This window comes from Eschrichtius robustus, chromosome 15, assembly GCF_028021215.1.
Source record: "Eschrichtius robustus isolate mEscRob2 chromosome 15, mEscRob2.pri, whole genome shotgun sequence".
Lineage (NCBI taxonomy): Eukaryota > Metazoa > Chordata > Mammalia > Artiodactyla > Eschrichtiidae > Eschrichtius > Eschrichtius robustus.
The window spans coordinates 87,054,071-87,066,332 of record NC_090838.1 but is presented as its reverse complement, the minus strand read 5'-3'; the positions used below and the strand labels follow the sequence as shown (position 1 = coordinate 87,066,332).

General features: G+C 36.9%; 1 protein-coding gene across 3 annotated transcripts in view; it reads left to right on the top strand.

Moving 5' to 3' along the window:
- The window catches only part of TMEM131 (transmembrane protein 131), a 191,666-nt gene that overhangs the window by 44,173 nt on the left and 135,231 nt on the right, over positions 1 to 12,262 (top strand). For all 3 annotated transcript variants that reach the window (XM_068564214.1, XM_068564213.1, XM_068564215.1), the window contains exon 2: positions 8,522 to 8,583. In XM_068564214.1, the coding sequence (XP_068420315.1) occupies positions 8,522 to 8,583 (62 nt within the window). The remainder of the gene's footprint in view (positions 1 to 8,521; positions 8,584 to 12,262) is intronic.

The following is a 12,262-nucleotide window of genomic DNA, read 5'->3' as shown; positions in this document are numbered from 1 at the left end:
CTCCTAGCTTAGAAACATTGCCTAATCCAAGGTTATAAAGATTTACCCATGTTATCTTCTAAGAGTTTTATAGCTTTAGCTTTTACACCAAGGTCTTTGCTCCATTTTTGAGTTAATTTTTACATACAGTGTGAGTTAGGGTCCAGCTTCATTCTTTTGCATGCAGATATCCAGTTGCCCAACACTACTTGTTGAAAAGACTATCCTTTCTTCTTTCTTCCATAAAAGAATTGACCATAAATGTGAGGGTTTCTTTCTGGATTCTCAATTCTGTCCTATTGATCTACACATTTATCTTTATTCCTAGTACCACGCTGTCTTGATTAGTGTAGCTTTGTAATAAATTTTGAAATCAGGAAGTGTGAGTCCCCTGCTGTGTTCTTCTTTGTCAAGATTGTTTTGGCTATTATTGGTTTCTCGCATTTTCTTAAGTGTTTTAAGATCAATTTGGAAAAAAACAAGGTGGGAGTTTGATAATGATTGCATTGAATCTAAGATCAATTTGGGGAGTATTACGATCTTTACATTGTTAAGTATTCCAACCTATGTCTTTCCATTTCTTTAGATCTTCTTTCATTTGTTTCATTGAAGCTTTGTAGTATAAAAAGTATATTAATCTTACACTTGGTCATGGTGTATAAGCCTCTTTATATGTTGCTGGATGTGTATTTCTTATTTTGTTGAGGATTTGATATCCATATGCATAAGGGATATTGAGCTGCAGGTTCCTTTCTTGTGATAACTTTATCTGATTCTGGTATCATAGAATAAGCCTCATAGAATAAGTTGGGAAGTGTTTTCTCCTCTGTTTTATTTTGGAAAAGTTTGTGAAGCATTGGTGTTAATTCTTCTTTAAACATTTGGTAGAATTCACCAGTGAAACCATCTGTCCCTAGGCTTTTCTTTGTAGGAAGATTTTTGATTACTGTTTCAGTCTCTTGTTAATAGGTCCATTCAGATTTATTCTTGAGTTAATTTCAGTTACTTGTATTTTTCTAGGTATTTATCCATTCATCTAATTTGTTGGTGTACAATTGTTCCTAGTTATTCTCTTATAATTCCTTTATTTCTGTAAGTTTGGTAGGTCCTTTTTATTTCTAAGTCAATAGTAATGTTCCCTGTTTCATTTATGGGTGTTTTCTTGGTCAGCCTAACTAAAGATTTGTCATTTTTGTTAATCTTTTCAAAGAACCAAGTTTTTGTTTCACTGATTTCTCTGTTTTTTTGTTATTCTCAATTTTATTGGTGTCCACTCTGACATATTATTTCCGTTTTTCTACTTGCTTTGGGTTTAGTTTCCTCTTCTTTTCTCCTATTTTGTGAGAGTTTTTATCATGACTAGGTGTTGGCTTTTCTTAAATACTTTTTCTGATTCAGTTTATATGACCAAGTAATTTCTCTTCTTCAGCCTGTTGATAGTGGTGAATTATATTGATTGATATTTAAATTTTGAACCAGTCTTGCACAACTTGAATAGATCCCACTTGGTCATGGTGTGTAATTTTTTATACATTGCTGGATTCAATATATTAAAATTTTTTTGCACATTTTTTTGGGGTCCAAGTTAATGAGATATATTCTGTAGTTTTTTAAATAGTCTGTGTGATTTTTCTTTTGGAAAAAAAGTTTAGTAGCATATATATGTAACATAAAATTTACCATTATAACTGTTTTAAAATGTACAATTGAGTAGCATTAATTACATTCACAATGATGTGCCACCATCATCATCTATTTCCAAAACTTTTTCATCAGCCCAGAGTCTCAGTAATCATTAAGCAGTAAGTCCCACTCCCCCTTGCTCTAGTGCCTTGTAACCTCTAACCTACTTTCTGACTCACTGAATTTGCCTATTCTAGACATTTCATGTAAGTGGAATCACAATATTAGTCCTTTGTTGTCTGACTTATTTCACTCAACATAATGTTTTCAAGGTCCATGCGTGTTGCAGCATGTGTCAGAACTTCATTCCTTTTTATGGCTGAATAATATTCTGCTGTACTTATACACCACATTTTATTGCTCCATTCATCTGTTGATAGACAGTTTATCATACAGATCCTGTTGTGGGCTGTGGTTCCAATAACCAGCTTAATTTTCAGAGCCCTGGTGGTGGTATTTTGGTCTGCTTGTTTTGTTTGTTTGTTTGTTTTGGCCACATTGCGTGGCATGCGGGATCTTAGTTCCCCGACCAGGGATTGAGCCCACACCCCCTGCAGTGTAAGTGCAGAGACTTGACCACTGGACCTTCAGGGAAGTCCTTGGTCTGCTTGTTTTGTGTGGTGCCTCTGGTGCTCCCACTGACCTTTGCTTGTGCTAGGGATGAGGGAGCACAGTAGGGTGAGCTTCAGTGTATTAGTGATTTTCTGTTGCTTGTTTAGAGTAATTGGTGGTTCTCAGCCATTCATTTTGTAACAAGTTTGCTGATCTTTTTATATAAATTAAGCACTTTAGGATAAAATAAAAATTATGGTATTTTATCATAAGCTACAACATTAATTTTGAAAAACATTTGTGACTCACCATTTTAGATGTGTGGTGTATGTCCAACACATCTGAGTTGCGTAAAACTATATTTTGAGTTTTAGTAAACAACATGGACACAGCCTTTCTTTAGGAAGTTGGTAATACTGAGTGGTCTTGATAAAATTGGAATTTGACTTATGAATTCCTTTGCACTTTTTTTTTTTTAATTAATTAATTAATTTATTTATTTATTTTTGGCTGTGTTGGTTCTTTGTTTCTGTGTGAGGGCTTTCTCCAGTTGTGGCGAGCGGGGGCCTCTCTTCATTGCCGTGCGCGGGCCTCTCACTGTCACGGCCTCTCGTTGCGGAGCACAGGGTCCAGACGCGCAGGCTCAGTAGTTGTGGCGCACGGGCTTAGTTGCTCCACGGCATGTGGGATCTTCCCGGACCAGGGCTCGAACCCATGTCCCCTGCATCGGCAGGCAGACTCTCAACCACTGCGCCACCAGGGAAGCCCCTCCTTTGCACTTTTAATGTGGGAAGAAGATAACAAAGTAGGTGTATATTACTTCTTTCAGATAAGAAAATTAATGAGGAAAGAAACAAGGTTCCAGTCATAAAGTATCTTTATGGATAGAAGGGACCCATACAAACCTAGTCCAGAATGTTTAAAAATATTTGTTACTGAGCCTTTTGTTGAAATAAAATCCTGAACAAGTGTAACTATAAAAGAGGCATTAATATCATTAACAATAATTAATTCTGAGATAGTAATGCCATTATTTTAACCAATATTTCTTTTCTTCCATTTTCCAGACTCTGTGCTAGATGACAAGCAAACCAGAAACGATTTACAGGTTGTGATAAGAGTTAAAATAGGGCATGGATAGAGGGGACAGGGAGTGGCTTGGAGCAGTCAGTGGGGGGCCCCTCTGAGGGTACTGTTGAGGCTGAGACTTGAAGGGGGAGACACCAAGCATGAGAAGAGCGTTCCAGGCAGGGTGGCTCTTTGACGCAGGATTTGGGAGTCCTTTCAAGTCCTGCCTGTGTGCCCCTTTCTTCTCCTCTTGGTTTTTAAAAAAATCATGGATTTCACTAGTCCAGCCTCCTCCCCTCATGTGAGGAGACTGTGAAGGCCAGAAAGTAAAGACCTGATGGTCACAGCCTAGGATCCTGATGCCCGGTGCACACCCCCGCGCCCCCATACACACACCCAAATGACATGTATTCCTACTAGCTATTTACAACATTCATTGTTTTCATGAATTATTATAAAAGATGTCTGAAAACAAGCATTGTATCTAGTCATCATTTGCAGTGTTCAGAAAAAAGAATCTCTACCTAAAAGAAAAAAAATATATAAAACCCTAATTATAGTAGAGAAAGATGTGCCCTTAAAGTGAAGATATTTTTGTCTTATAAATGTCATTCTTTACTAAATGAGATAGGGAAGTAAACTCAATTTCTGATCTTCTGTTTTGAAAGTAAGTGATAAATAACTGACACACTGAGATTTTTCCGCTGAAAATAAATGTCTTTGTTACTCTCAGACATCATAGTGATGTGGGTGAATATGAGGAGCTTAAAGTAGGTCTTACTGAGCCCAGCTTCACAGAGTAAATGCCAATAGAATCATAAAAGCCAGAACTAAAACCTCTTGTGTTTATATGTCCTCCTTTCCTCCCTTGTTATTGGAAATACATGGCTGATTTTTAAAATTAGGTTGCTTGAAGGTACTGTTGGTTGTGAGCATTGGTGCCACTTTACTTTGAAAGTAAATAGTGATGGGTTTAGAAGCACAGGTTCTGGGGTCCCATTGCTGAAATGTATGGCCCCTCTCTAGCCACTTTCTTGCTGAGTGACTTCGAGCCTAACCTCACTGTGCCTGCTTATCTTCAAATGGAATCCATAAAGTCTGTGTCATAGGATTAGTTTGAAGTTTAATAACACAGTGATTGATAATTATTAGATGGTATTCTTATTTCTCATACATCAGATTGCTGCCTTAACTGGGGAACATTGAGACAGTTTGGGATTCCTTTAGAGTGTAAAATAAGGGACAAAAATTCTTGGGAGAGGAAGTAGCTGTCAGTTGTGGTTTCAAATCTAGAGATATGGAGATGTGTGAACTTGACTTGCTCTGGTTACTTTTTGTAATGTATAGCTTAATAACTGTTAACACATTAAATGAATAAGTACATATTCTGTTTTTCTAGGCATATAATTTGAAGTTACTATGATTGATCATTTAAAGCAAAATACTCTAATTTGTTTTATGCCAGAGTTGAATCCTATTCGTTTCTACATATTTTAAGGAAAGCTGTTGATGTATAACACAATATTTCCCTTTCAGGACTTTATAAAATAGCTGCCACTCTTAATTTTTTTCAACTAAGGTAATTCATGTTTTTGTTTTTTTTAAAGCTCCTAATTAAAAACACAATACACCCCAATTATATTACTGCTTTTCTTTCTTTAGTAAAGTTCTCATCAGTTAGATAAAGGTCTGATCTAGCTTGATGATGGGAACTTACGTGTTGGTCATTATATCATAACTCTAATAGCAGGCACCAAATATAGCACATTTCTATTACTTTTTTTGGTCTGTTTTCTCTGCTAACTAGATGGAAAGCGTCTAACTGGGAGCTAGACTTTTTGTCTGTACATTGTGAGCATTTGACTATTCAGTTAATTCTTGTTCATTGTGTTCTTACATCAGTAAATCTGTATTCAACAGGAGTATAACAAAAAGGTTTTCTGGATCATCTAAAATTTCACTTTATGTTAAAAGGGTGGGGGAGGGGATGAGAAATGGGATGGGTGAGCTGGGCGGAGCCTTTTACATTCACAGTCCTTTTTTCTTAATGGTTTATCACTTTATTTGGAGACATTTTTGTGCACTCCACATGTACTCTATGTCAGTAATTCCGTTGGAGCCATTAGCTCTGATCTCACTTTTGAAATGCAGCTACAGGCTAAGACTAGAGGTAACCAGAAAGAGTTCGTTTGTATCAATGTGAGCAAATACCAGTACTTATACCTGAGCAGAAAGGTGGGATTTCATTCACGCACTCAAGTGTTACTGAATGTTCTCTGTATACGAAGAACTGGTGGGGAATGAGCAGGGTAGAGCAAGTTGGAGCTGTGGTTGAAGAGAAACACAAGAAATGGAGGACAGGGCTTTCCCAAAATAAAATCAGGGTGTGATTAAGAGAATAAGAGGAAATCGATGCTCAGCAGGCAGGAAAGACACCATCCTAGTAGGTGAAGTGATCTGATTAGCTGGCATCTCATCTGCTGCGTGACTTTCAGCTTTGGTCATACTGAAAAAGCCAGGTACATGGGATTAGACAGTAGGCTTCTTCATGGACTACCCAAAGACCAACAAAGAGGAGCCAGTGAGGGTCATGTGAAGCCAAGTGAAGCACCATTGTTTCATGGGTTTTAAAAAATAAGCTTTTCATTTTAGAACAGTTTCAGATTTATATAAAAATTCTAAATATAGTACAGAGTTCCCATATACCCCCCTCCCAGTTTGCCCGATTATTAACATCTCACATTAATATGGTACTTTTTTTTTGCAATTAATGAACCAGTATTAGTACATTATTATTAAGTAAAGTTCATATTTTATTCAGGTTTCCTTAGTTTTTACCTGATTTTCTTTTTTAGAATCCCATCCAAAATAGCATATTACATTTAGTAGTCATGTCTCCTTAGGCTCCTCTGGTCTGTGACAGTTTCTCAAACTTTTCTGGTTCTTGATGACCTTGACAGTTTTCAGGAGTGTACTGGTCAGGTGTCTTGTAGAATGTCCCTCAGTTGGGATTTGTCTGATGTTTTTCTCATGATGAGCCTGGAGTTATGTGATTTGGGGAGGAAGACCACAGAGATAAAGTGCCATTTTTGTTATGACATATCAAGGGTACTGTCCACGTGACTTTTCCCTGTGGATATTGACCTTGATCATCTGACTGAGGTAACGTTTGTCAGGTTTCTCCATTGTAAAGTTACTCCTTTTTTCCTCTTTTCCATACTGTGTTCTTTAGGAGTCACTGTATGCATCCCATGCTTAAGGAATGGGGAGTTATGTTCCACCTTCTAAGTAGAAGAGTTTCTATATAAATTGTTTAGAATTCTTCTGCCTGAAAGTTTTGTCTCTTCTCCCCCATTGTTTATTTATTCATTCATTCATTTATTTATACCAGTATGGACTCATAGATATTTATTTTATACTTTGGGTTTTAATCCAGTACTGCTTTACTTATTTTATTGCTCAAGTTGTTCCAGCTTTGGCCATTTGGGAACACTTACTGTTAACTCTTACATCTGTTTAACATATTCCCATCAATGTAAGGCTTTTTTTTTTTTTTTTTTTTTTTTTTTAAGCACTTTCTGGCACAAGTTGCTCCCATTTCATCTTGTGTATTTCCTGCCCCAGTCCTAGATTCAGCCATTTCTCCAAGAAGCCCCAGTTCCTTTTATTGGAGAATGGTAGTAGAACCCAAGATCTAGGTGCTAGATGCGCTTTTTGCTACTGGGTTGTAATACATGTGTGTATACTAACCTGTGTGTATGCACATCTGTAAATATTTCTATATGCAACCATCTGTATCTGTATTAAGCTCAACATGAGTTTGTACTGATGTTGCCAACTCTAATCCATTACCACATAGATTGTTCTAGCCTCCTTCCCTTGCTTTTGTGTAAACTCTTATTCCGACAGTGAGAAATCTCTCGCCATCCACCATCCATATATTGTTCAATTCCAGTGTACATGTATAGCAGCGTCAGGATGGTTAACCCAAACCCCTGTGGAAAATAACTTTATTAACTAGAGATGGTGCTTATGTACAGTTTCTGTTGCCTTTAGTCTTACAGATTCCACTCATTTCCAGATTACTTAGGTCAGCACCTTTCCCCACTCCACCCTACTTCAGGGAGATGGTTTCATACCTTTGCTATGTAGTTAAATTGTTTTGTCATATTCTATAGTCTATCCTGGGATTCCTGATCTCCTAAATGATGTTTTTTAAATTGCATACAGTAGGTTCACGCTTTGTGCTGTGAAGTTCTGCTTTTGCAAATGCATAGTGTTAATTGCATCTACCATTACAGTATCATACAGAAGAGTTTCACTGCTTTGAAAAATTCCCTATGCTTTACTTATTCCACCCTTCCTTTCTCTCTCCAAACCCCTAGCAACCACTGATCTTCTTACCATCTCTATAGTATTGCCTTTTCCAGAATGGCATATACTTGAAATCATAGAACATGTAGCCCTTTCTTTTACTTTTTATCACTAATATTCCATTGTATGGTGTGGTTAATCTACATTTGTCTCTTTATTCAGCTATTGAAGGACATCTTGATTGTGTCCAGTTTTTGATGATTATGAAAAAAAAACTGCTGTAAGGAATTGCTTGCAGATTTTTGTGTGGACATAAATTTCCAAATCAGTTGGGTAAATATTTAGGAGCACAATTGCTGGATTGTATGGTAATCTTACGTCAGCTTTTTAAATACCCTGTCTTTGCATTGTACTCAGTTTCTTGGAGTGGAATAATCTCCTTTTGCCATTCTCCTTGCCCACTCCCCTACCAAGTCAGTTTTGACCATTGATCCCAGGTCCTGTCATCACTACAAATGAGCAAATGATATAGAACTTCAGCTTACCATTTTGGGCGGAAATAAAATCCTCTAGTGATGTTTCCTATGTGCTTATGTTATTTTCAGTTAATCTATCAGTGAAAATAATCAGCTGCATCTAGTTGAATTTTACTGTTTTGTGCTTTCTGGCAGTATAGCAGGAGTAAATATTTTGTGAGTGGCTTACATAGCCTGTAGGTTGTTAAAAATACTTTCTAATTGGGTTGTATTGTTTTGGTTTCACAGTTACTAAAATCCTGAAGTATTAGTCAGATTTTTCTCTTCAACCATCACCATCAAGCAGTATATTTTCAAAATATTAAGTTGTAGTAATTAACTTTAAAAGATTTTATTTAAATGAAATTTATGTTCCCGTTAAGTGATAATATGTTTTGTTTCCTTCACAGCATTTATTCAGTCAGAGAGCATAATAGAAGTACTGCGTTTTGATGATGGAGGGCTTCTACAGGTAATTTTATTTTAAACTTGAAGAATTATCTCAGTGTCAAGCCTTGAATAACATCTGATTATTATTTTTCTTCTAAAACGTAACTGGTTCATATGAAATATATTTTATGAGCTTCGTATGCAGACAAGGCAGTAGAGTCATTGGTAATAATAAAAACCTCCTTAGCTGTATGGATTACCTTTTAAATAAAATATTTCTGGTGGATGTTGGGAGGTCAGGTGGGGAGAATCAGATCAGGAGCAGTGGAATTGGTGGTAAGCTCTATTAGTGTGGAGCCAGTGAGTGAAACACTGAATTCGGATGTTGGACCTCAAAATATTTATCTGGAAGAGAACTTCTCCAGAGGATATAAGTTCTGCAGATTTACATCTATATCATCCTTCCACTAGCCATTCTAAGCCATGTCTTTATATATATTATACATAAAATTAGAAAGTGTAATCTGATAGAAATCCTATTCTGCCTTTCAGACGTAGCTCACTTATCACCGTGAAGCCTATTTTAGTCTTCCCAGCTAAAAATCAGTTCTAGAATTTCAGAGCTGAAAGAGACAGTAAAAGCCATCTTAACCAACCCTGATTTTTGTGGCTGATTTTCTCCTTCCAAACTTTTTTCATATTCTATGCTTGTCTTACAGTACTCACCACCTTTGTAATAATAATGTGTTTTTAAATACCATGTTATTTGATAGCACGGCTGATAATTTTTTTATTCATGTTATATTCAGGGGAAACCAAGGTTTAGATTAAGAAAGTTGCCCAAGATCCCATGACTTTGCAGTAACGGCACGGGTATTAGAATTCTGGTCTTCTCACTCCGGGTGTGATTGTTAGTCTCTTTGTTACATGATGCTGCCTATGATGTATTTGTTTACTTACTTATAACTAAATACATGACTTAAATAGTTCTCCTGTAGCTTATAATAAAGGCAGGAAAGTGAAAATTAAAGTTAGATCAAGGCAATAGAGAAATAATTCTGCTAGGGACTTGGAATAAGATTTCTCTTTGTGTTTTAGCATAAATTTAGATTTCAGACACTAAGCCAAACAAAGTAAGCAAGGAAAAAAGTGATGGGTTGTAAGGTTCTTTTTCTCTGACAATGAAGCAAATAAATGTTTCGGATGAAAACTTTTTCCCTGTTTCTAAATTTTTAAATAAACTTATTATTCTACTTTTACATAAGCGATGTTGAGAAACACAGCAGGCAGTGGCTGCATGGTACTTGCAGAAAGTCTTTGTATGGCTTTTTATATTTTAAAAGTGAATAAAAACTGAAGATATATAATGATCTCTAGTTTTGTAAAGCCACCTTGCTAGAAAATGATCTTAGTCTCTTATTCTAGTTCTTTAATCTGTTGCAAGATGAGAACTTGGAGAACCTATAGAAATGACTGTTTTAAACATCTCCCTTTTGGTGATTTGCAGGATCTAGAGAGCAGGCAACTCAGGACTGAATTTCTAAACAATTCTCTGAGTGTAGTTGTCCTTTACTGTTTGAAAAAGGATTTATTATGTCCTTCAGAAACAAGTTGCAAGTTGATAATCCATTTTGAAAATTCTGAAGCTTGACATGCGTTTTTGCTGGGGGAGGCTGTCAATTCACGTCTACAAGGACTTGGGTGTGGAAGAGCTCGTCAGCTGGGATGTCATTTGCTCATCCTCTTTGGATCTGCTGAAATGCTTGGACCAGAGCTTGGGGGAAGCCTCAGAGTTCTATAGCTAAGGTAATTTTAGACTGGAGTGTTAAGGGCAGGTATTAACCACTGGTTACCTCAGCCACAGTGAGACCTCACTAAGCCTCCTGCAGAATGCCTAATGTTGAGATGCTATATATAGTGGATTATATATCTGCAAGTAACAGAACGTAAGACCCCTCTGAATAGAAATTTATAAAAATCATTCATTTTAATGTTGAAGAATGTTTCATAGGCACAACTGTTTTGATTTTGACATAATGTCATTCTTTCTGGCGATAATTTGCTGATAAGTTCAGCTATTTCTTAAACAGCTCCTAGTTTCTTGTGATTAGAAGTATGTTCATGTAGCATTTCTGTGGCAAAATATATATCGGGTTTCTCCAAATTAAATTAAAGCTAAAGCAGGGAGAGAGTCAAAGCAACAGCCTTATTTTACATTATTTAAAATTAGAATTTTGCTTGAGAGCATTCGTTCCCAGATTGTGGAATTTATGTTACATTCATGTGGCTTGGCTCATGGTGATTTTTTAAGTCCTAAAAATTAATTGATGATAAGTCAGTAAAAACTGTAAAAACATTAAAAATTTGCTAGAAAGTTTGGACTTGATTTCCTATTTTATTTTTAAAGAAAAGGAAAATGAGGCTCATAGAATATTCAGCTGCTAGAGCGAGAATCCAGCATCCAGTAAGTACCCAGCTTCCTGGTTCCAGAGCTCTTTCCACAGTATGATGCATGCGCATTTCTTTTTTTTTTTTTTTTTTTTCTAATGTGACGACTGTCAGTTTCTGGCTGACTGAAAGTCTGTAACCTGCTGTTGAACCTCTCCACTTGTTCTGTCTGTGGGAATGCTCTTCTGTAGGACAAGCCAAGGCAAGTCTAGGGGATTCCTGTACGAGAGTTTAGGACTGACTGTAATTTAGGAAAGTCCGAACTCCCAGCCAGGCGGTGCAGTGCATGCCCGTTAGGAAGGAGAAGCATGGCATATGATGGATGTTCTCTGTTTCCCCTCCCTAGTAACTCGTTAGCCTGCTTCTCCGTACTTTCATGCCCCAGAAGGCAGCCCTTGTAGTGAACTTAAACAACTGGAGCACCGTTGTCCTATGCGCATTTCTTTCCAGTGCATTCCATGCATTATCACTAGTAATGTTAGGATATGATTAGAAATTGTAGCAATCCTCTTAGCCCATGTTTTCTTTAGTTGGTGTTTTGACCATTGTAATTCCTGCTTGGCAAGGCTACTAAGATTTGGTATATAGAATGTAGGAAGCTGAGTCAGTTCTTAAGGTGAGCGGACACTGAGGATTCTGCCTCAGGATCTTGCTGAGAACCCCAGCTGACACATATAATAAAGGATATCTATTAAGGAAGAGGGGTGTGGAAAAAACTATGGTAAACAACATACTTAACAGTGAAATGCTGAAAGTTTTATCTCTGAGATGAAGAATGGATCAAACAAAGATGCCCACTAAATACCACTTATATTCAACATCATGCTAGTTGTAGCCAATAAAGTAAGACAAGAACAACTACTGAAACTCGTGCACCTAGAGCCTGTGCTCTGCAACAAGAGAAGCCACCACGATGATAAGCCAGTGCATCGCAACAAAGAGTGGCCCCGGCTCACCGCAGCTGGAGGGAGCCCGCATACAGCAACAAAGACCCAACGCAGCCATAAAAATAAATAAATAAATAAAATTTAAAAATAAATAAAGACAAGAAAAAGAATTAAAAACTAAAAGGATTGGAAAGGAAGAAAAAAATATTATGCACCTCAGATTATGATAGTTTATGGCGGTCATCCAAAGCATCTACAGGTAAGTTACTATATTCAATAAGCAATTTAGCAAGTTTGCAGGATAACAGTTGATACATAAAAAACAACTGCATTTCTTCGTTTATGTTGAGCCGTATGAATTATACCACTTCTGTAGATCAGAAAAGGCAACAGAGTCTAGCCAGACTCACACATATATGGATACTT